General features: G+C 42.4%; 1 protein-coding gene across 33 annotated transcripts in view; it reads left to right on the forward strand.

Moving 5' to 3' along the window:
• Window positions 1-5122: 5122 nt before the first annotated feature.
• Window positions 5123-21587, forward strand: part of NRXN1 (neurexin 1) — a 726764-nt gene continuing 710299 nt past the window's right edge. For all 33 annotated transcript variants that reach the window (XM_068939986.1, XM_068939987.1, XM_068940005.1 and 30 more), the window contains exon 1: window positions 5123-5876. In XM_068939986.1, coding sequence (XP_068796087.1) covers window positions 5138-5876 — 739 coding nt within the window. In that variant the 5' untranslated portion in view covers window positions 5123-5137. The remainder of the gene's footprint in view (window positions 5877-21587) is intronic.

Genomic DNA, 21587 nt, shown 5'->3' on the forward strand with positions numbered 1-21587 from the left:
GGGGGCGGCCGGCAGCGCGGCGCCCCCCCTGCCCGCGGCTCGGCTCGGCTCGGCTCGGCTCGGCTCGGCCCGGCCCGGCCCCTCCCGGCCCCTCCCGGCCCCTCCCGGCGGGCGGGCGGCGCCCAGGGCGCTGCAGCGAGTGCGGCTCCGCCCTCCCCAGGCAGATGGGCAGCGCCGGCGTCACGTGATCCCTCCTCTCCCCCCCCCTCCCCGCTCCAAGCCCGCCTCCTCGCCCCCCCCCCTCCCCGCTCCAAGCCCGCCCTGCCTGTCTCTCGGCGGCAGCCGCCCCAGCCCGGCGCCGCGGCCCCGGCAGCAGCGCCCGCCCGGCTCCGCGCCACCGCGGCGCGAGCCAGGAGCCCGCGCGCCGCCCCGCGCCGCCCCGCGGCGGCCAGGAGCCCGCGCAGGTGAGCGGAGCGGCGCGGTGCGGCGCGGCGCGGTGTGGGGGGCGCGGCGCCGAGATGCGATGGTGGCACCGAGGTAGTAAGTTGCGGGTGGGGTGCGGTGATTTATGGCCGAGCAGGGGGTGGTGGTGGCGCGGCGGTGTGCGTGTGTATGTGTGTGTGTGTGTGTGTGTGTGTGTGTGGCGGGGGGGGGGTTCTCCTCTGTGGGACTCGAGGAATAAAATGAATCCGCTCCCTGGTGCGAGCCGCTTTGCTTCGCCGCAGCCGCCGTGGGAATGGGTATTGCGATATTATTGTTGTTCGTTGGCGGTAGTCTGGGAGAGACTGAGGGGTCTGTGCAGGAAGTGCATTGATAATTTGGGACATCTTCTATTGTGAGCCAGAAGAAAGAGGGCACCCAGCTTCCTTTATGTGTGTTTGAAACTGCTAGGGTTCCTGCTGATGGTATGCGTTTTTGAAGGGGCAGAAATCTTATCATAAGCTTATGAAAATAAATACATCTGCAGGGCTGTGAGGGTTGCAAAATCGATCATTCCAGCCGCTTAGGAAAGAATTTGATTCTAGAAATTACGTGGAAATGAAAGGAAAAGATTAATGATGCTGTTAAGTCTGCTTTTGAATTAGAGCGCTTCTACCTTCGGCTGCAGCAAGGTTGTTTTTCAGATCCTTTTATTTCATCCGGTAATTTGTGAACTCTCCTGGTCTTCCCCGCACCCAGAGACAATGCTGTGTATTTTATACAATAAGGATTCTGCCAAGGATTGTATATGCCAACCGACCTGGCATTTATTAAGGATTTATTGACCTATGGGTGTCTCTCTCTCTCTTTCTCTAATTTGAAAAGGCTCAATTGGGGCACCTGTGACTAAATCATAATTTTTAAAGAATAAAATGGTTGTAGAAGGATGAGGGGAAGCATTTTAATTCAGTGGTGAGGCATGGAAGGCAAGAGCCACATTTATGTTGGTTTATATATATTTCTCAGTGCATGCATACGTATATGCATACACATATATACATAGCTGGGAGGGATGTCTGGTACTTAAGAGCCCACTTAATATATATAGATGTTAATAAATTGTCCTCTTTTAAAAATGAAACCGTCCCTCCGCTTTGGAAATGACTAGACAAGACTGTGCTGTTTATTGACAGTGTGTGAATTACATCGGCTGTAATAAATAGGCAAGTCGATTTTTTCTTCCTTTTTTCTTCTGCCTCTCTTTTTTCTTTTTTCCCCTCCCTTCCTTCTGCTTGTCCTTTTTTCTTCTTCTTCCTCTCTGCTCTTCTTCCTCTCCCTCTCCTTTCTCCCCCTTTCTTTTCTCTTTTCCTTCCCCCCCGCCCCTTGCCGTTGTTGCGCTGTGCGTGCGTGTGTGTGTGTGTGTGTGAGGGAGGAGGGCACCGCAGGCGCGGAGGCAGCGGCAGCAGGCAGGGATGCTCCGGCGCTGGGATCCCCCCAGCGCGGCGGCTCTCCGCGGACACCTGTAGGGATCGCTCTGGCGCGCGCGACGGGGCGCACACGCGCGCACACGCGCGCACCCACCCACTTCCCCGGGCACCCTCCCGTCTCCCCCACGCACACAGCCGCCCTCGCTCGCAACACACCCTCCGTCCTCCCTTTCCCCGCGCAAGGACGGCGCGCACGCAGCGCCCCCGCGCAACCTCCAGCCCCGCTGGCGTCCCCCCGGGGCGCCGCCCGCACCCCGCCCCGCCAGCGGCCAGCTCAGCGCCGCAGCGACCCACGCACAAACACACACACTCACGCCGCGATTCCCCCTCGCCCCTTCCCCGCGGCTGCTCTCCTCCCGCTGGCACCAACCCCCCGCCCCGCAACCCCCGGACCCCTCCCCCCCACGCACGCGCCCGCCCGCACTGCCAAGCCGCTTCTCGCGCCGCGGCCCCGGGCACGCGCGCCGTGTCTCACCCCCCCCCCACGCGCCCCCACCCCAAATCCGCTCCCCTCCACCCCGCTGCACGCGGGGCCCCGCGGCCGCCCGCGCCTCCCCGCCCCCGCTGCACCCACAGCGGCTCCCACGCGGGCCCGCACGTGTGCCCACCAGCTCCCACTCGTGCCCACACCCCTTTGGTGCACACTCGTGCCCGCGGCTCCCCTCGTGCCCGGGGCTCGAGCGAGGCGGGGCCGAGGGGCGGGCGGGGGCTCCCTGGCCGCAGCCAAGCAGCGGCGGCGGGGGGGGGCGGGGGGATCGGCCGTGTCCCCCCGGGGCAGGGCCTTCCTCCCCCGCCTCCTCCTCCTCCGCCGCCGCCGCCGCCCCGCGGGCCGTTTCGGAGCTGTTTCGGGTGCTGAAGCCCGGCCCGGTGCGCGCGGCGCGGCGGGGCTGCAAATGAGCATCGCCCTTGGCTGCAATTAAAAAAAAAAAAAAAAGAAAAAAAGGAAATTAAAAAAGAAAACCAAACCAAACGGCGTTAATTAGGTGCCGCGCAGCTCTGTCGGGAAAGAGCAGGCGGCGGCTGTCCCGCTCCTGCGACGGGCCCTCCCGGGGCATTTTGGGCAGGAGCTGTCGGAAATCCCTCGCCTGGTGCCGGCATTTGCAAGAGGGGGCTCCTGCTGCGGACGAGCAGGGAGCAGGGCAAGGCTCGGGGGCCCCTGCCTGCCCGGCGATGCCCACTGTTAGGCACCGCGCACCACCTTTTCTGCTTGTGAAGTCTGGGGTTTCTCCTTGCCTCCCTTTTGTTGCTCTTGCCTGTGAAAAATAATAAAAATAAACGTGTTGACATGTAGAGGGATGAAATTAAACATAAAGAGAGAGTAGGAGGTGACTTAGCGGCTCTGAATGTGTCAGGTGCAGGCCGCTGAGGTGTGTGCCTGCTTTAAAGCAGGTTTCACCCTAGCAGGCTCGTCCCTGCCGCCTCTCCCACCCCCCCACACGCACACGCACACACGCACACGCACCCAGCAAAGGGCCTGGCAGCAGCTTTGGACGTGATATTCTGCCTACCTAAGTGCTGCTGGCTAGCAGGCGGGAGGGAGGTGAAGGGGAAGCAACGGGTGAGGGAGGTGTCAGATCTTCTCCTCCGTCAGGAGTGAGCCGCTAATCCACACCTTCCAGAAAAGGTATGAGGACCAAGGGGGAGAAGAAGAGAGAGGGGCACCCTTAAGCTGTGCTGAAACGCTTTGGAAGCAGAGAGGAACAGAGTGAACTGTGGCATATATATATTTTCTTCAAATGGGGAGTTGGTCCTCTTAAATAAGGGAAACTTGAGTGTACGTACATGCAATACTGCACCACATTTCAGAGGACTAACACCTGGCATCAGCTGATCTGCGTTGTGAATAATATCAGCATCAGAGCTGACTTGAATTGGATTTTCCCAGCCGTAACAGAGAATTTCAGCAGCAAAAGGAACCAGGTGGCAGAGGAAAAAACAGTTTGAAATTTTCGAAAAGAAACCATTTCTAAGAAACCACTGCAGTTCTCCCTCCCCCACGAAAGTAAGCCACTAGGTATGCCATGTCTACGCTAAGCCTGCCGGTCCTTGCTGGGAGCTCAGTCTACTTTATATGTTTTTTAGCTGTATTAGAAAGAACTAGAACCAGGCTTAGTAGCATCATCTGCATTAACAGGACCCCATAGTTTCACTGGCACTGATATTTCCATAAATAAGATAAAATAAAGTGCAGAAGGAACAACATCTCTTCAGGGCCCTTTTCTTTTTTACATCAGTGATATAATAATAAAATATGCTACTAAAATATTTGAAAGTTTTGGGAGGGTAAGTAGTTTACGTATAGATTATACCATAAAAATGTACTCTAGTGCAAGCATATAGGTTAAGACTTAAGTTTAGCACTGCAAGATATGATGATTTCTCAGCATTTACATTACATTACAGCAGCAGTTTATTTGCCTAACGCCGAACTACAGTTCAAACGAAAAATTACCCATAAATGTAGGCTCTCGATCAGTTTTATGCTTTGACTTGTTACTAGTTGTGATGCCTTATTATTTTGTCTCAATTCCTTGCAGATTAAAAACCCAAACAATACGGGAAATCCAACCGCCGGATCTTAGTTCTGGCCTTTTGCAAGCAAACAGAAGAGGGGCTGTCAGGCTCTGCATGTCAAGTAGCCACTCGGCTGTTTGACAGCTTCTGGGTTTCAACCCCATTGGGATTGAGGCAGCTCAGGAAACCGTGAGCGATGAGTCCTGTCGTCTGCTGACGCTGCTCTAGCACCATGGCAGGCCGTCCATGAGCTGACAGGAGGATCTGTCCTAGGAAGGCAGCGCTGGGATCCGTAATTGGCTTCCTGGGAAACTACAGCTGGTGGCTGGGATGTAAAACAGGAGCGCGCGCACACGCCCGCCCGCCCGCTCGCACTGGGATATCGCTACGGTCTTGCTGAGCTGGTGGAGCCGCTTGGAGAAGAGTTTGGTCCCCTTAATGTTTGTTTTCCTCCCGCCTTGGTAATGTGGGCTTTTGGCCAAATTTCTGCTGACTCACCCGCCGCCAGACACCTTTCGCCAGTCCCGGCTGACCAGTGAATACATCTGCCGGCGCCTCCACGCGTGCCCACCCGGCCCCTTTGCCCCGGGGAGGCCCCCGCGACGCCCCCAGCGCCCGGGGCGGGGGCAGGCGGCTCTTTAGCCTCCCAGCCAGGCAGCAGCAGCAGCGCGGGCACGGGCGGCGCCCGGCAAGATTTTACCCTGTCCGCCCCCGGAGCCCCCGCGCCGCCCCCCGCCGGCCCTGCCGCCCCGCTCGCCCGCCCCCGGCCGCGCAGGATGGGGGCGGCGCTGGTGCGGCGCGGGGGCTGCCTGCTGCTGTGGCTGGCCCTGCTGCTGGGCTGCTGGGCCGAGCTGGGCAGCGGGCTGGAGTTCCCGGGGGCCGAGGGCCAGTGGACCCGTTTCCCCAAGTGGAACGCCTGCTGCGAGAGCGAGATGAGCTTCAACATGAAGACGCGCAGCTCCAGCGGCCTGGTGCTCTACTTCGACGACGAGGGCTTCTGCGACTTCCTGGAGCTCATCCTCACCCAGGGCGGGCGGCTGCAGCTCAGCTTCTCCATCTTCTGCGCCGAGCCGGCCACGCTGCTGTCCGACACGCCGGTGAACGACAACCGCTGGCACGCCGTGGTCATCCGCCGCCATTTCAAGAACACGACGCTCATCATCGACCAGGCCGAGGCCAAGTGGGTGGAGGTGAAGTCCAAGCGGCGGGACATGACTGTGTTCAGCGGCCTCTTCCTAGGCGGGCTCCCGCCGGAGCTGCGGTCGGCCACGCTAAAGCTGACGCTGTCCTCCGTGAAGGACCGGGAGCCCTTCAAGGGCTGGATAACGGACGTCAGAGTCAACTACACGCAGGCGTCACCCGTGGAGAGCCAGGAGGTGCGGCTGGACGACGAGCAGAGCCGCCTGTGCGCCCGGGAGGACGTCTGCCTCAACGGGGGCGTCTGCTCGGTGCTCAACGACCAGGCCGTCTGCGACTGCTCCCAGACGGGCTTTCGGGGCAAGGACTGCAGCGAAGGTAAGGCGCCATTCCCGCTCGCCCTCCCGCTCCCCGGCTTCGCGGCGGAGGGGCGGGCGGCGGGCGGCAGCTGCACGGAGTTTCATCCGTCGGAGTGAATTTCTCCCCTCGGCCCGTGCCTCCCTTCCCCTGCCCTCCCGCCTCGTCCCCGCTGCCCCGTTACGCCCCGGCCCCCGCGCCGCCGTCCCCGAGCTTCTCCGCGTCAGAGCAGGGCTCTCCGTGAGGCTGGCAGGGAGGAGGAGGAGGATGTCGGTGGGCGCTTCGGGGTTGTCCTGGCAGCGGCGGCGAGAGGGGCCGGCGGCCAGGGCCTTGCCCGGCGAGGCGGGCGGGGGGCCGGCGGAGGCTAGCGAGCGGGCGGCGGCAATTAATTTGGGCGAGAAGGGGAAGCGACGCCGGGAAAAATTCAACTGGGCGGAGCGCGAAGACGATGTGGGTTCACTTTCGTAGGGCAGGGCGGACCCAGCGTCCGCCCGGTGTTGGTACTTGCCTCGGTTACATCGCTGAAATCAAGCCCGGGACTTATTTGTGAATTCCTTCGTTGCTGCTGGGGAGGAGGGGGGATTAAACGGAGGATTATGGTGTGACACAAACGTGAACGATGCTGCTTTGCGATGTATTCAGCGATTTACAATGCCCGTCATGCGGGCAGAATATAAAAGGGAAAAGGGGAAGTATATACTCCAAGACCGCAAGATTGCCGAACAGTTACACCAAGGAAGAGAGAGTTCAGAGAAACAGCGGTTTCCTGAATCCCATCTGCAGATAAATCGCTGAGTAAAATGTGATTCATATTCAGTCCCCCTTGTTCTTGGCGATCGGAAGGAGCGCGAGCAGTTACTTTGCAGATGCATGCAGGACCCTTTTTTATTGTTTTGCTGGTAAACGTGCCCCTGCTTGCAGCTACTTCAGCGCAGAAGCGCACGTATGTTGTGTGCCTAGAGCAGAATTTAAAGGTATACGAACGAACGAAGACAAAATATATCAAGGAAATTATAATCTTGAGACCAAAGAAAATTGAGACCAGAGACGTAAGCGTAAGATGTAAAGGATGTAGATATAAAAAAGGTGATACGTAGGCCAAATGAATGTCCTCACTGAGTGGCTGCATGGTATTTATGGCTGAATAATTTGCCTTTCTCATTTCTATCCAATTTCACTCGCTGTAAAAAAAAAAAACATCATTTGTGACTGTGCTTTATTATGTAACACCTTCTGTCCTTAGTGTCAATACTCAAATGCTACAGTCATTCTGCATCCTGTTTACTTTATCAGCCGTTTATCTTTCATCTGCCATTTGTTAAAAAAATCAAACCTTTTACATTTTAAAATATGCTTTTAATAAAGAGAGAGCAAATGGTAGTTTCAGAAAATAATAAACTTATCCCTTCAATAGCACGCAGTCCAAGAAACTGTAAAATGAAATATCTTAGGTACTAGCCTAAGGTCATATTTATTTATTATTTGAATGTAAAATTTCAGTATGTGGCACTACATAATATATAGGTGTGTGTAAAATACTGAGTTGTCTTAACATCTTTGAGTTAGGCCCTATTATAAACCAAAAAGAGAATTAAGAGTTGTAGCAGTTGGTTAAAGCAACAGTGGTCATTTATACATTATGATGCATTAATATATACTGTACATTAAATCATAATTTATTTATTTAAAGTGATTTTTGAATGCATAATATTTATATGAAATAGTTTATATAATAGCATGTAAAATGAAGAGGAGGAGGAAATCTTATCTTTAAATAACAGAATTAATAAGATTAATAACTATTTTTGAGCAACACATGTTTGAATGTTAGTGAAATTATATCTTTTACATATGATATATACACACATACACACACATATAAATATAATTTCAGTTAGAACTCATAAGAAGATGACGTACAAAATAATATTTAGAATCCCCCAAATGAGGGTAAAATCTAGGCTTCATTCAAACACCATGAAGAAGCCTTATAAAATAAAAGCAAGACATATAGTTTTAGTATACCTTTTCAAAAAAGAATCATAAAATATTCAGATTCTGGTTTCATTAGACATAGAAGGCAACATTTCCACTGATCGCAATATAATGGAACTAGGGCTGCAGTTTATATTTGTTGATTGAGAAAAGGTAATAACTGAAAGTCAGATCAGTCAGGTTTTGATGAAAGGATTAGTAGCTACTCGTACGTGCTACAAAGATGTTAAACTAGTTTGTAAATCACGATTCAATCTTCTAAGAAATAGAAAAGGCAAAAGGACAAGTACAACTAATATGTCTGCCAGGAAATAAACCCTGGCTATTGATATTTAATTCTTTATAGTAAACTTGGAAATTATGCTGTTAAGTTTTGATCTTTTGTTCCTGGAAGATGTAAATTCCCCACTAAAATTCACTGGGAGTTTGCCATTCCTGAAAAAAAGAGGATCAGGGTCTTGGAGTGCAATGAGCTGGGGAGGTCTTTTGAGTTTTCAGGCTTTGTCTTGTTTTGCGTTTTGGCTAGAAAGGGTTTAGATGTGAAAAAACCCCAAACTTTACGTTTTTATCTCAAATTGTGTCCAGATGATACTTTTTTTTCCCTTTTAAGTGAAAAGTAGTCATTAAATTCTATTTTCCTTGGAGATTTTTTTTTTTTGCTTTTGTTTGGATTTGGTGTTCTTCTGCCTCTCTACAATTTGACAGAGCACAGAGTTGCATAATATGATGAGGACATTAAAAAGCAATAATAATAATAATAATGACATTTCCAAAATTTTCTATCCTGATTTGCCCATTTGAGACATTATAAATAACTGATTTAAAGAATCACTGTTTTAAGCCTTATGATGCAGTTTTTCACAGCATTTGTTTTATTTTCAGGAAAAAAAATTCTCAGATTTGCACCTGTGAAAATCTCTTTAATTTTTCCTGAAGAAAAGATTTCTTATACGACTAAAATTTCCCCAAGTGTTACTTTGAAAAATCCATAGTAATATAAGTTATTCCCAGTAGGCTTAAATCTCCTTGTGCTCGTCTAAATCAGGAGTGGCTTCATTTATGTTATCTGAATTACACCAGTGTAAAAACAACTTAAGCTACCAAAGAATCCTATGTATTGCGTTCAGTCATGCTGTTTGTTTGAGTAGCACCTAAGCTCTCTTCAGTGGGAGCTTTGGCATGAATTACAGAAAAAGGAGAGGAGTTTTGCTTGGGTATCAAGGGTGTGCAACCTATAGCATAGAAAAATACGATCCATAGAAGTTTTGTGGTCTATTAGTCCATATGCTTATGAATAAAGGCAGTACAAGATTCTTCTAAAACTGGAAGTAAAATCTGTATTTAGTACTGAAACATGCAAGGGAATATTCTTTCAAATCATAATAGTGGCTTAGTAGAAGGAAAAATACACACAATCATGATACATTTCGTTAGAAGTTTGGCTTACATTAAAATGTACCCTGATTACCATATTAATTTTCTGATAAAGGTTTTACACCCATCACAATCTTATATTCAATGAAAAAGATATTATTCCTTGAAATGAATGGAATTGGTATGGTTTGAATTTACAATAGGGTGAACTGCTCATTAAAAGGACTGATCTTTAAAATCAGCCTTTTTGGTAAAGTAAGTCAGAGTTCTGTAAAGTAAGGAAAATATGCCATTCAGATCAGTGAGCCTTCATAATCTCTTCCCATTTTTCTCCTTGTGTTAAAATTTCAGAATAAAAAACTATTTTTAAGTATTAAATTACCCTAATAAAATAGTGACCCTCTGGCTTTAGACAGAATGTACACATGTAATTTTGTTTTCATCTACATTTACATAAAAAAAAAATTCTTATCCAATATCCTGTCTTAGAAGCAGCCAGATACCTCTGAAAGCGGAAATAAAAAACACATAACACGCTTTGATTTGGGAGAAGTTTCTCATTGACCCTAGCTTCTTGTCACTTCATGCGCTTATGCTTTCCTATATCTGTAACTGTTAGAAAAAATTACATACAGCAAATTTTATCCTTATGAAATACTGCTGGCCTTCATGCCTCAGTATTGTCTTTTCGTAGTGACTACTAGAGACAATTATTCTGTGAATTCAAAGTGTTCCTCTTTAGAACATGTTTAACTGTCCTACTGAGCTTCTGTTTTGTGGAAAAAATGAGGACTGCTCATGCAGCTGTTCACTGTAAGAGATATTCTTCCTTGCCAGATATTCAGTAGTTGATTCCAGCTATGGTCTGAGCTGTGAAAATGATTTTTTAAGGAAGCAAATTCCAGATGTCTCAGGCTAGCCAGCATTTAATTAGTTTGTTTGGGTTCCGAATATGTTGCATAAATCTTTGTTGTGCACATTTTCTTCTTCATGTTAACTCTTTAGAAGGTCATCCAATAGTTGGCCGTTTTTGGTATTTTTAATCTTTTAATTCTTTCAGTTCTTTCATGCCTTGGATAAAACATACAAACATATTTTGACATTGATTATTGTTTGCGATATACGTGCCACTGAAGTCATTGCACATAGTCAATTTTACAAGAGTAATCACCCTTGCCTTTATCCTTCTTGAATAAATAGTTAGGCAAATATACTATGGGATAACAAATGCTGTGAGCAAAACTTTGCTTTTGATTTGCACTTCAGACTCTTTATCTACAATATGCATCTCTATTACATGATTTGTATTTGTTCTGCACGCTGAATTCCTTATCACTGCCAATGGCCACTGGGGTGATGTTGATTTAGGAGGAGGGATAGGAATCCACTGGAGGTTACACTAAGGTTCTCTTCTGTTTACAGAATGATTCAATTTAGTTTAAGTAAAAAAGCTTTAATATTATTTAATATTTTTAAATAGTGGAATTTTTTGGCAGGGTAGAACTTTTATGGCAGATAGTCAAATAACCCCAGAGTCTTTCAAAATATTCTAAATCAGTGCCCCTTACATTCAGTTGTATATAAATATAAACCTTACGTCAGTTTAAGGCAGAATTTTGCTTTATTTTCCTAATGCAATTTGATATATTATTTTGTTTGCCAGGATTTTGCATTATAAGATATTGATTTCAATATCTGCCTCATGTGAAATTACGGCAATTTAAATACTGTGTCGCTGGTAATTAGGAACTGACAGTCTATTTTATATTATCTTCTAAGAAGGCTACTTGTTGAACACTGCTAATCCTTTCAAAATGCTGATATTGAAATACTTCCAAAAGACCACTTACGCATATAGCATTCATCTTAGTACTCCAAATCAATAATATTGGATATAGTGAGGTTGCTGCTTCCCTCTGCAAAGATGCAGGGCCCATGTCAATTTTGAGTCTATATTGTAAATTATAGGAGGCTAATATGCTAGAATTTACTTCTAATAGCCTGTGAGCTTGTGTCAGATTGGTCATATAGTCAAAATTTCAAAATTATATAATGAAATTGTCTATATTTTAATATAATTATACTTCAAGGCTTACAGCCATTTTGGACCAAATGCACTTGACCTTTTCTCAGCTGCAGGTTGGCTACCGCTTAAATGGAAAGCTCCCTAGGAATCTTTTTACTGTAGATGCTAGCCAAGGAGTTGTGGGGAAAACATTTAGAATACAGAACATATAATTTTATCCCATCATCATTACTGAGCTGATGGATGGCAATGGGGAAACAGACTGGGAAATAAAAACAGTTCTTAACATAAATAATTTTAAGTAGAGGCTAACTTCAACATATGCAGCTCCGAGGTTTCATGATTCTTTTCATAAACATATCAAAATCAAAATTGGCCGGTAATTTGAAACAAAAGGGTTCATCACACTCTTGTTGAAATTAATGGCAATGCTTTTTCTTTCGGAAAGCTTGATGTTGCTTTCAGAAAACATGAAACCATACCAGCTTCTGGAAAAATACTTTGTCTCGTTTACTGCACTTTCATCAAAAATTGTACACCTTTATAAAAGCATTGTTCTGCAGAATAGCGAAGGGCATACTGAAGTGTTGTGTACCGTGTTGCACCGAAGGAGTAGATAGTAAAGGCTCAAGTACTGTTCCTTCTAGAAATTGTTTGTTAGAATGTGACAAATATATAGAATTAACTGGCAAAAATCAGGCTACATGTTATGTCTCTAATACCTTTTTAAAGTTATTCTACTAGTTATTGTAGTTATTCACTTCTGGGATCGTTGTTTAATCTTTTACAAAATAATTTAGCATCCCACAAAGATGAGCACTTTCCCAACTGACACTTTCTCCTTCTGTACTCTGGTGATGGTGCCTGACTTTTCTAGTCCAATTATATTGTTATATCTGTCAAAGTCAGTCTTTCAGAAGCACAGATTCTCTTCTGCCAAACTAAAACGTAGTTGTATGTGATGGGTTCACGCTAGTGTCCAGCCGTTCTCTTGGACCTCGGAGCGCTCAGTAGAACCAATGAGCACTGTGGTGCACATAATACCCATGGCAATGAATGAAGTAGGAGAAAGCATATGATTTTGAAATAACATTGCTTTCTCTGTGACCCAAGTCAGTTCCCACCATTTCTTGTTTTGTTTCTCCGTCTGTACAGTTAAATTAGTGACACTCCGTACACGGAGTTTTGGGAGGATTTTCTTCCTGGTTGTCAGCCAGGAAAGATCAACATTTCTATTAGGATCGCCACTTGTGCAGTCAAAACGTGAAACTCTCTCTACCACAGTACAGCCTCTTCAGTCGATAGAACTGATACTTACCAGCCCACTTTGAGGTTGCCATCATTTCTACAGCCTTTCTATCCATACCTGAGTACTCAGAATATTCCTTTTTCTTGTGTAAAACTGGCTTGCAGTTACATGCCTTCCATTAGTCTCGCTAGATATTGGAAATGATGTAAATTGCCAACTGCCAAATAGATTTCCCTTGACAGTTCAGCTCTTCTCATGGTTGTAACAATCCCTTTGCAATGTTATGGCACCTGTACAAAAGCCATTCTCATTGCTGAAGAAGGATCAAAGATTTATTGTCTGAGGACAGTGGAGAACTCTGGCTCCCACTTAATGATCATATCATTTTCAACATGGTATTTGTTGAAATACCATGTTGCTTTTGGATGCTCTTTGCTCTTTGCTTTTGAATGAGGTATTTGAGGGAAAGGGGAAGGTGGCCCAAGCCTTGTTTGAGCTTACAAAGAAATAAGAGACAGAGTATGCTGGCAGCTTTCTGTAAAAACAGGACTATATAATAGGATTTTAGATTTCTGTAATTTTATGGAGTTGCTTATAAACCTGGAACTATTTAGCTGGGTCTTAATAAGCAGCAAATCTGGCATCTCATGGATAGCAAAAGAAAACCAAATTCTGTTTTCATTTTCCTTTGGAATCAGTTTGAAGTCCCATTGACTCAAGTTTTGAATTAGGGCAAACCGAATAACCTGCTGATTCTGAACTTATTATACGAGTGGGAATATGAAGGCAGAGAAGATCTAGGGCGAATTAAATAACCTGCTGATTCTGACTCTAGTATTCATCTGGGAACATATATAGAGAAAAGACTTTTCATATATTCAGATATTTAAAAGCGTCATCATCCTTTTTTTTTTAATTTAATGCATTCTTATGAGCCATATTATATGAATAAAGTTTTGTGACTACTTTCGTTTTACATTTAAGGGACTCTATCATACAAAGGAAAAATTAGTTTTACCGAAAAAGTGGGAGGTGTATTCAATGGAATCGTTTTTGCAGTTGCTGCCACTACAAATTGTGAAATGGTGTATTTTGCCAGTGTAGATGTTATGTATGCACCAGTGCTATGGAGGTGTATAAGTCACAGATTGCTTTTAATCTATGGCACAGTGCACAAGGTCTTAAAGTGAAAAGATCTGATTTTTTTGTGATTTCGTTTAGAGAAAGGGCTTAATGTTGCTTAAAGGCAGATAAGGTAGACTACTCACAGTGATGTCTTCCTGTAATTAAGAGAACACACACAGCCTTTATGGAGGTCACCGACTTTATGCTGTGTTCCAAAGCATAATACGTACCTTCTTTTTACAAATAAGTTTATAGAAAATCACAGAATTAGTGAGGAGACATGGGGTGAAGAACTGTATCTTAATATTGTAGTTTCTTTAGAAGCTTATCCTGATTCTTCATCTGTAGCCAAAGGTGACAACAGAAACATCCATACAAACACATCAGCATTTGTACAATGGGTGTCTAGAGGACAATTACGATGAATAGTACTTTGCTTTACGATCAGTTACAGTCTTGTGATGCAAAGATAATATTCATTATTAATAAAATGGGAGAATCAGACCCTAATTCTAGTAAAATAAAAGCTCTACAGGATCTTTCAGGAAATGTGCTGTCTTTCCTAACTGAATAATTCAGAATCAGTAAAAATAATCCAAAAAAAGTTTGAATTCTACTGACTCTTATGCAGCAATTGACTTATGCTTGTAAGATCAGGCTCTTAACCTGGAAGTCCAGAGGCATGAGGAGGAGAGGGTAGTGAGAAGGGTTGCTTCTTCTTCCCAGACTACACATACTGCTCTGTCTGAGTGCACTGAGTTTCAGGTGAGTGTCTGTAATGGTGTGGAAAGTTGCTTCACATGACATCATCCCGTAGAAAAGCAGTGGCGTTTCTTCGTGAAGTTTCCAGAAATGTCAGTACTGACATTGCTATTGTTAGTTCTGTTGCTTTTTGAGTTTGCTTTTTTTCCCATTTTTGCTCATCAGAGGAGAGATAGGTGAAAGTGGATGATAGAAACCAATAGCTGTATGTCATTTAATTTTTAAGACTGTCATGGGGTGGTACAAAAAATACTTCTTTGTGTTGATCACCTAAATAGATTTTCTAAGAACTGCATAATGCCCTCCTGCTACGTCCTCTTCAGACGAATGTTGCTGTACTTCCCAGGGGCTGAGTCTCTGTGAAGTTTGTTTTTTGTGATACTTACTGCAGAAAAATAATTTCTGTAATATTATTACCTTGCAAAGAACATGTTTTTTAGAACATACATTTTTACAGAGATAAATTGTGGACTGCCTTTCAGCATTAGACAAAAGAAGATCTATCTTGTTTGTTTCAACATTTACTAAAGAATTCTGAAAATTGATCTTATATTAATACCTAAAACATTGCTGATTAAGGTGTTATGAGGAAAACACCTATATTTTCCTAGTAGTTCGTCAGGAAGACAACATGATTTGAATATAATTCCTTCTTGGACCAAGACTGCAATCAGCTTTCCATCAACGCTAACTCCACTGTGGTTATTTCTAGGAATTCTGTTTCACCTCTTTCACGCTCTTGGTCCAGAGTGTTTGGAGGAGAGGCTGGGATAAAAGTTAGTTGCAGAGCCCTAACACTGTGCTTGTACCTCTGTGGCTGTTAAACAGCTGAGACCGGCATTATAGGAAGCCGTATGCTGGAGCTGTACGGTACAGTTTTTATTTTTGTTTTCTTCATTAAAACTTTTGAAAGTCCAAAATTAAACAGATTGTGCATCAGTTTCAAAATTATGAGGAAAAAACCATACTGTTTCTAAGAAACTAAGAAACTTCCAATAACAGAAAAAAAGATGTAAGTTTTGACTTGTTCATGCAAATCCACTGACAATCACATTTTTAATATTTGAAAAATTTTTAGTATTCAGAGGTTTTATCTAATCAGAGGGCTGAATCCTAGTCTATTGTTTGAAATACCACTGGAGTCTTTAAATATTTTCTTTGTCAAATACGCATTAAAAATATCTCCACCGTTCAAGTTTATAAAAAGTAGCCACTGAAAAATCACCAGTATTCAGTCATGTGTTATCCCACTGCAACACATGAGTCATACTGGTGGACTTTGTAAATCTTGAACCACAAAAATATGCGCAGTACTGCAAGAATAAAATTTCCTTCCCGTTTTTCCCCTACTTTAAAAGCACAAACATGTCTATTGAAAGTGTAAAGATAACAGCATAAGTAGATGGCATGACAGGAATTCAGAATTAACGCTACGTTCAATAAGCGGTGGCTTTCGTCTTTTTTGTTTCGTGTGTTTAAGGGTGAAACTTATCCCTTTGTTTTATTCAGATTTGTGTGACAAATAACAAAAAGCAGTCAGTGATGCTATACCTATTGTCACAGAGATATATCTAACTCAAAAAGCTTTCCTCTGAGAACTTACTAATATATAGTTATTTTGATGTTGCACTTTAATATGGGGTCATTACTCCTTGGAAATCCTAAATACATTAAGGTGAGCTGCGGGCAGGTTTTGATGTTGTTCAGGTTTGCTCTTCCTTAGCTTTCTCTTTGGAATTTTGGAAAAAAGTGTATAAATAGCTGTTGGAAACTTGTTTTTTACTCAGCTTGAACTCTCAGTGAGTTAAATGGAGCTTTGGATCATTCAGAGAAGGCAGAAAGAGGTGCTAAGACTTACGGGAATTAGTTAACTCATGTTTGTTGGAAGATAAACTTATTTAGAAATCATATATATTGGTATGGACCGTTTTTCTAAAATACTTTGCTTCTATAGGTTTGTCATATTCAGGATCTCTCAGTCAGTTAGCAGAGTAAACTCATTAGTCCAGCTAATGGACTAATGAACTTTCAGGTCTACGCAAATCAGGATTGATGCATCTAGAAGCTAATACATGTAAGCCAGTGTAAAATAAGGGTAAGATAAGAATCAGGTCCCCGGTCATAAAGAAAAATATTTCACTTATGTTAATATGAAAACACTGCAAATCCTCTTGAAACAACTGCGAGATCCAAACAGGATTAACCTGCCCTATTACTATATGATATTACTCTGTGATCTTTTTAGAGATTTCCTTTGTCATTCAGATGCATAGAAGCATTTTGCCAACCCAAAAATGACTGGCAAGAAGCTTTCCTGGCTTGATTTATTACACACATATGTGGTACCAGTAATTACTTATTCCACTCTTTAATTTGTCCGTATTTGTGCAGGTATAATAGAGGCTGGCAATGCAATTTTCCATTTAAAATTATGAATAAGTGGCTAAAAAAAACCCTCATACTTTTAACCGTACTTTCCACTTCCATTGCTGAGATGACTTATCCTGTATCAAAATGCCTTCTGTTTGAAAATAGACTGTTGTTTCATCTATGCTTTTGAATCAATCTTCATGCTCCTTTTTGCGTTCTTAGGTACCCACATTTTTAAAGAATAGCTCTGTATGGCCAGTTTTCTTCTTCTTTAATCAGCCTCAGGCATCGGTATCAATGTAACGCATATGAACATACTACACACAAAAATCTATGCTTTGAGATTAAGTTTGTGAAGTAAAGCCTTCCAAAGCTATGAACTTGTCAGGACTAAGGATACTGTTCAACTTTAATTTGATGAAACAGTCTTTAATTACATGATTATATTCCTCTTTTTCCACAAGCCTTCTGCCTCATTTTCTGCATAGGCTGGATAATAATAATAATAATAAATTCTTCAATATTTTGTTTTCTCCTTGCTATTCAGTGTGTAGCCCTGAGCCTTATTTATTGTCCGTATTCAAACCATCTCTGAAGAGAAATTATTAATTTTTCCCTGGGCTTTTCTATGGTTCTCATAAGTACACTGTCTGAACTACTGTACAAGTATTAAAAAATACACAATACCCAACAAAAGATGACAGATGCTATTATCTCACTTACTTACAGAGGAGAACTGAGGCAAAAGACATTCTAATTTTGAGTACAGAATCTGATGTTTTTCTCCATACGACACATACAGCAGTGAATATACTATACGTGCAGTGTAACTTCAAAGTGCAGCTTCTGTAGACTTCACATCCCATCTCTGAGTGACCAGCACTGCATCTGCTGGGGCATCCAGCAAGACAGGCACCCAGAAAATGCAAACGGTCTGAAAAGCGCAAGAAATGACCACCTAGAAAGTGACTGGCTTTAAAAACCTGAACAAAATTGTATGGGACGTTTACAGCTGAGGAGGGGATAGAACATATTTCTGCACGGCAGCATTCACCTATCTATGCTATGAGGTACACCTCGCTCCTTTTTTGCAAGGACTCTTCTATTGCAGGGGCAGGTGTACTGTTCATAGACACAACAGGTTTCTTCATTGCTCAGTCGTTACTTATTGCTAAGAACAGACCTCCTCTGTATACAGAACACGTTAGGGACCCTCTGGAGACAATTGCTTTAAATGGTATAATTAAAGGCTATATCATAATGCATATGAATAAAGAGGATGGATTTAAGTTACGTAGGAGGTCTTATTTTTCAGATACAGTATTTTTGAGTGATTGACTTTGCAACCTGAAGAATGTTCTTTTAATGTAGTAAAATATGACTTGTGTATATATATATATATTATTTTTAGGTTTTTAAAACTTTACTCCCACTCTTACATCCCAGCTCCAGACAATTTCTTCTTTGCATTTTAATGAAAAAGCATCCTTTCTGTAGTGTCTGTTCTCAGCAGGGATGTTACGGAAGGATCTACGGGTTCCCTGCTCTAGAAAGGGGTGCCTGGACCCAGCGCAGACTGCAGCAATTCTGAGGACAGGAAAAGCCTGCTCAGGCTCAAGTTAAAGAATGCACAGTCCAAACAATCTTTCAGGAATTTACTGATAAAATCCAAGACATGTCCATGAACACTGTACAAACAGATTTTTCAAGAAAGTTTGCAACTTGAAGAGATTCTGGCAGGTTTCCAAAGGTTTGGCAAAAGGCTTAACCCTGAAAATCAAGTAATTCCTCCCCAAACGGTTTTTAGTTTTCTGCTTCAAAATATAACTAAAGTCAAAAGGACTCAGAATGGAAGTGAAACTTACTTAAAGTACCCTTGGGGACATACTGCTAACATAAATGCCAATTTTTCAGTTGAGCTATTTTTTTGTGACTGAATCAAATATGTATTTTTTAAGACTGGAAGAATGGTGAACTGCCTTACTATTACTGAGCCCTTCTGCATTTTCTTTAATTGGTGTAAGTGATCTTCTTCTGTAATAAGTGTGCCTTATAAAGAAGGAAATCAATCAAAATATAAAGCATATACAAAATTGCTTCCGTACATTTCAGAACCATTTTTCCAAGGAATAAATTGAGTTGACCTATGAAAGATCCATTTCATTCTTGTATAGAGTAGAAACATTGTATTTGCACGTCTGTTCAGGCTTGCCTTTGAAAAGCTTTGCTTAAAAATATTTCTTAAACTATGTAGAAGTTTTATATGAATGAATAGTACAGCCAATATGTATTTCATACATAAGAGCCAGAAACACAAGATTATTCTCTGAACTGGTCAGCCTTTATTTTTAGGAAACTTCTATCCTTATAATAACCATATTAATAAATGCCCCAGGAACTAACAATACACCTCTTATTATTTTTCTCCTTGTTTAGAGATTATTGCTTTCTTTACTTACAGAATTAATTGTTTCTCTGTTAATATATAAATATATAATATATAAATATATAAATATTTAAAAAAATTAAAAATATCAACAAAGTGAAAAAAAAAAGAAGATTAAAAATGTTTATTTGCCTTTTCCTTTCCCCTCTCATTTATAATTACTACCACTTTATAACCACTACTTTATCCTATGTACTATTTTGAGTATTAAGCATACAAATAAAAACCTATTAAGATTTTAAGAAAGGATTGGTTGAAGATAGAGGAAAGTCACGGTAGAATTCCTAATAAATTTATTTAAAATTACTTCATTTGCATATATTCCAACTGTATTCAGCTGGATTACTTGCATGAATAAGGTTCTCCCCTTGATCCCCAGTATAAATTAATATATATACAAGTATGCTGCAGATAAACATACATATTTTAATAACAAAATATGACTATTCACAAATATATGAATATTCTATATATTACCCCATGACATTTAATCACCTAATGGGATTTCTAGGGATATTCATCCTTCTTTCTCCAACTTATTTACATGGGACTATTTCTTTAGAAATGCACTTGTTTTCTGAATACTAGTGAGTTTAAATTCAGATGTCTCTCTCTCTCTCTCTATATATATATATAAATAATTTTGTTCAAGCTCATTTTATGTGTGTTTTTCCACCTCTTTGTTGCATTTTCTATACAACAATTGCAGTATTGCTCTCGTTAGGCAACCTTCAGTTTTGCAGGAAAAGAGTACCAGTCACAGTCAAATCTCAGGCCTCTCCAGTCCTATACAACATCCCTAAAGGCTATTTTTTGCTGAGCAGCAAAGAGAGTATAAATTAATGCGGTCTGATTTTACTGTCATTTAAAATATGTCTCCAGCTCAGCCGTACTCCTCTGCAAACTTTTTTTCTTTAGAAACATACAAGATTATATGAAGAGGGAGGCAAAAGTTTACTAGCCTATGAGACTGCAGGATATCAACAGAAATTAAATGCATTGACACTGCAACTTGCGTTTAAACTGCTACTCACTCTTAATACATTTCTCAGAAAATCAGCTTCTCTTTTCAACTATATCTTAATAGAAGACCAAGAAGTACTTGAACTGAGCTTGGAAACTGGACCTCCTTTCGATATGACTTGATTTCCTCTCTGGCTTTATGCAAAAAGTAGCCCAAACAAATGGTAATAAAATAAGAGACTGGCAATGCTGTTAAAACAAATCATTCGTAACTAAATAAATGATATCAGGAGAAGAATGTAACAAAAATACCTGAAATATTATTAGGTATCACAGTGGTATTCAGCAAAGTAACGTGGTGTGGACTGCCTCCTTATGTTTACAGAGTACACGAAGTCATTCTACAGTTCATACTTCAGGATGTTCTTGCTGTAGATTTTGCTTGGTAAGAGCTGTTCTCTGCTTAATCTACAACCAGCTGTTAGTTCTGCTCTGAAATGTTAGATTCCTTCAGAAAATCATATTAGCTATGGTAGTGACCTTTGGTTCTTGGGTTTTGGAGTTGGATTTCGCTTTTTGTAGCATTTCCTGCAGTTAAAGAAAACTTATTATGAGGGAACCCTGCTTCAGCTTTGGGACCCACATATTATTTCTTCTTCTTTAAAAACTGAATCCTTCAGAAGTGATTACATCAGATGAATGGTAGACATCTGGAAGCATAAAATGGAAAAAAAAGGAGAGATGAAGGACTGAGAAGTAATTAAGTACTGGAAATGGAATTTGGAATTGCTATTTTATTTTCACAATTCTATTACAAGTTCCTTATATATCTCAAGTATTTAATTTCTCTCACAGTTTTTCATCCATAAAATAAAGTTAATAATAATATTCACTGTCTTCTACCCATTTCCTGCCTGTTTTATTTCATCATGTCTTAGACTTTGGAGCATATTTTGCTCTGTGTCTACCATAACCTAGAGCAAGAGAAGTAGACATTACTTAGGGTTCTAGATTTTACATAATATGAACAATATCAAGCTATAGTAGAGGTACAATCATTGGGGCATAAGTAATAAATAAATATTTTTAATTTAAGGTATTCCAAATTTCTTTAAAGGCAACAAAGTTTCTGATGTTCTCATATATATTCTTTTCTAAAATACGGTCTTATGATCTTCTTCTGGCTCATTGGGGTAAACTGTTTCAGCCTGGATGGTGGTTTGTTTCTGACATCATAACGTGACAAGAAACTCCATTAACAAGATTAATATATCCTTGGGTAAAATGGTGTTTGTTTATAAAGGGGTCTTTAACAGATGTACCATAAAAGATTCTTAATTTTATCACATTTGCAAGCAAAAGCAAAGATGCATTTTTGAGAGTGAACTGAAAACCTTCTAAAATATATGTAAGATTGTATTT

The sequence above is a fragment of the Struthio camelus genome, chromosome 3 (assembly GCF_040807025.1).
Source record: "Struthio camelus isolate bStrCam1 chromosome 3, bStrCam1.hap1, whole genome shotgun sequence".
Lineage (NCBI taxonomy): Eukaryota > Metazoa > Chordata > Aves > Struthioniformes > Struthionidae > Struthio > Struthio camelus.